This window comes from Marasmius oreades (assembly GCF_018924745.1).
Source record: "Marasmius oreades isolate 03SP1 unplaced genomic scaffold unpl_scf_4, whole genome shotgun sequence".
Lineage (NCBI taxonomy): Eukaryota > Fungi > Basidiomycota > Agaricomycetes > Agaricales > Marasmiaceae > Marasmius > Marasmius oreades.
Genome location: NW_025064828.1, coordinates 1 through 3,414, shown reverse-complemented (window position 1 = coordinate 3,414; position 3,414 = coordinate 1). Strand labels below are relative to the sequence as shown.

Here is a 3,414-nt window from a genome sequence, read left to right as displayed (position 1 = left end):
GAGGGTTGAACTGCGGAGTTTTCAACTAAAGGTTGAGCTCACTAGGTCAACTTGCAGTTGAACTGTACTATTTAAGTTTAATGTTACTCTAGTATTACATGTACTGTTCTAGTTCAATATGTCTCAAACCACAGTTTGAATATTTGCGCTTCGAAGCGATTTACTCTCAACTAACCTCGTCCTGCTGTAGGCTGGCGTTTGGTGAGTCGTAATCTTTCTTGACTACTGTTGTCGTTGTCTCATTGATGTGTACAGATGCTATCACGTTCTCATCTGAAGCAGTTCCGCCACACTCCCGGCCAGTGCTCCGACTCAAGCATGCGGAATCATCTTTGATCGGCCACCAATGGTGGAAACAACACAGTCAAAGGAAATCGGACCTGGAATGGAATGGGCAGTGAGTAAGTAGGGTTGGGATGGGGAAGAGTTTCAGGTCAATCTCGTCGCCGAACCGTCAGTCAAGCTACAATCGCGAAAAATAATTCGGCTAGGGATGGAGGTTTGACTGGCACTGCATTGTGCTGTAGACTGATAATTTGGTCCTTTTAGAGGCAGAAAGATAGGCCATTGACCTTGTAGCAGAAAGACGCAGCCGGTGGTGTATTTGTTTACTTGGCAAAGCGAGTCATGAACCTAGGCTATATACGTGTCCCCAACGTACCCACACAAAAACCGTTAGCTATTAGTACCATGTCCCCCAGACTTATAATCAGGCGGCCCTTCCAAATCCCCGCTACTCCCGTGTACACTCCCATCATCCCTTCTTTGAGAGGGTGGCACAACCAAGCTCCTCTGTCCACGAAGTAAAACACCCGCAATCTCCTTCGCCAAAGCGTTGATATCCTCACTTCGTCCGTCACCCGGCTCGACAACCTCTCGTTGTTCCGCCACATCAACGTTCACACCAGGCTCAGCATGAGGATGTTGCTGCTGCTGTAGCTGATGCTGATTCCTTTCAGAAGAAGAAATAGGTACAACAGCCGCCCCCGCAGCCAAATTCCCCTGACTGTCCTGGTTTCGTATATGAAGTGCTTGTATGTTCGACGACGACGAAGGTCGATCGGAGTCGCTTCTGCCATAACCATACCCGATTGACGGGAGATTATCTTCTGCTCTTACTGGGTAGAATTGTGTTTGAATCTTTCTCCTGGCCGTATCAGCCACTCCCGAGGATGGAGGTGGGAAGTATTGTGATTCGACTGTATGATGACCTTGTGGGCTTGAAGGACGTGGACGACGTCGGCGGAGGATAAGGACGATGACGATTATGGTAGCGAAAAGTGCTACGAGGCCTGCTACAGTTCCACCGACGATTGCTGGTGTGTGATTCGACGATGAAGTCTCTGGAACGCTGGTGGGCGAGCTAGTTGATTCTACCTTTGAAGAGAATGAAGAGAATGCCGAGCTCGTGGTGGAGGAAGAATCAGTTTGGGAAGATGGAGGGGCGCTATCGACGATAATAATTGGACTTCCGGTAGCTGCTGCTCCGACACCCGTAAGTGCAGGAGATGGTGTCTGACATGAAATGTAATCAGAGTTGGACGCACACGCTGCGACGAAAAGCATCATGATACCGGATGTGTTGCAGTGAAGGCTTTTGCTGCAGATTTGAAGTCCTCTACCATCTTTTCACCAAGTGGGTTAATTGCCCTATTTACTGCGTTCAGATGGAAATAGGAAGAGACCGGTTGATCTCGTCTAGACTCACCCAACCATCCCAGTGCTGCAATGTGAAACAGGACTCTCAACGGGGCAGTAGAACCAGATTGCTGCAAGACATGAAGTCGTGGTTAGCTGACTGTTATCTCAGAAGGCACTTTCGTAAACCACTCACTCGAAGTATTAGTGATTTGTAGAGTCCACTCCGCAAGTTGTCCCGGATCAGTTACTCCACCAGGAGGTTGAAAGACTCCACTGCTGAACCCGCCTGGGAGGGGTTCGCAAGGGGTCTCAAACGATGTCTGAACGACACCGTGAGCCCTGTGAGGATTCAACGAGCATCACAAGGTGTTTTGGAATCATAAAGAGCGAGATCTCACGCATCAAAGAACTGGAATTTAACTGTATCTCCCAGTCGAGCATTCACCGAGTCTGGGACAAAGAAGCTACCGGCCCGACCGACCTCAATCGTGAACATCGTCTGCCATCGAATCTATAAGCGATGTGCACAACCAGAAGCAGAGCGGATGAGCTTACCCCACTGGAGACTTGAGCCATCCCAGAGCCGGTGAACGCAAAGACGAGAAGCGGGAGCAGCAATGTGGTCATGATTGTGAATGGAAGACCATGAAACCGAAGGTGAGTCAGTGTATTGAAGGCATTTAAGTCGGAATTTGAGAGCCATCACGGGTAATATGTTGGACGGTAGAAAAAGGACCAATTCTTCCATCATTTTTTCGGTGGGAGATCTATCAGTGAAGATGGATCGTAGGTGAGAATGTAGACAACGTTTTGGGTAAAATGAACAGCCATGGTCCCGACAACCAAAGTTCCTGGGACAGGGATAAGTGTGGAGTGGAAATGAAGGAGATTCGAAGATAGGGAAAGTTTGAGGACGTCCTCTACGAAGGGAGTCAAAACACACTGATCTTGTCAACGAAAAGTATATCATGCGCTGTGCCCCTGGAAACGAGTCGACAGCAGGGTTCAAACTTGAAAAGAGCCATACGTGGGCACGAAATCTCTCCTTTTACCCATGGTTCATGTATCAGTATGGATTTCTTGGGTTTGGTACTAAAAAGCTCACGTTCTAAAATTGTCGCAGGTATTAACAAAATTCACCTAGTAGATGATCATGATTTGTATTGGCAGTTATCAGCACAAACAGACCTAGGGATAGTTGTTAACGTTAATGATTGCTTAAATTCTTGAAAAGAGAGGCCTATACAACGATGTTAAAGTTCTTGATCCGCGGGGCAACGGTCATGGTGGCTAGATACGCTACAAAGGTTCTCGGGCAGGAAGGAAACACGGTGAAGCTGTAAAGTCCTGGAAACATTCTGAGCGCACTGATGATAACTCGTATACGCAGCTCTACCGGCTCGTAGCAGTCATCGATGCCTTTCGAACCCCTGAATGAAAAGGGGTAGGCAACGAAGAGAGAATGAGGATCAACTGGATGACATTTATCCGGGCATACGGCGTCTAGAGAACATAACTTGTGTCAACCTTGCGGTCGTGGGGGTGAGTATTCAAAGGTCTGATTGACCGAATCAGATAGAACCAGCACTGGTGTCAACTGTCCAGGGTCATTCTTCAGTTCTGGCATCCTCAGACTGATCGAGGCATGAACGGGACCTGAAATATATATATGAGCACTCGAATCATAGCAAACATTGCGTAGATTGACTTGGGCGGATACGACTTTGATACTGATTGCTATGTGCTGCTAAAGACCAGCAAACGGACCAGAAA

At 47.9% G+C, this 3,414-nt stretch overlaps 1 protein-coding gene across 1 annotated transcript; it reads right to left on the bottom strand.

Annotated features, from left to right (window-relative positions):
• Window positions 1-675: 675 nt before the first annotated feature.
• E1B28_013873 (uncharacterized protein) lies at window positions 676-3,389 on the bottom strand (the record flags this gene model as incomplete). Its single annotated transcript, XM_043160670.1, has 9 exons — window positions 3,350-3,389; window positions 2,888-3,297; window positions 2,747-2,829; window positions 2,197-2,686; window positions 2,040-2,140; window positions 1,835-1,980; window positions 1,709-1,769; window positions 1,575-1,650; window positions 676-1,515 (listed from the first exon to the last, which is right to left on the bottom strand). The coding sequence occupies exons 4-9, from the start codon at window positions 2,266-2,268 to the stop codon at window positions 676-678; spliced, it is 1,296 nt and encodes a 431-aa protein (XP_043001757.1). The 5' UTR covers window positions 2,269-2,686; window positions 2,747-2,829; window positions 2,888-3,297; window positions 3,350-3,389.
• Window positions 3,390-3,414: the final 25 nt, after the last annotated feature.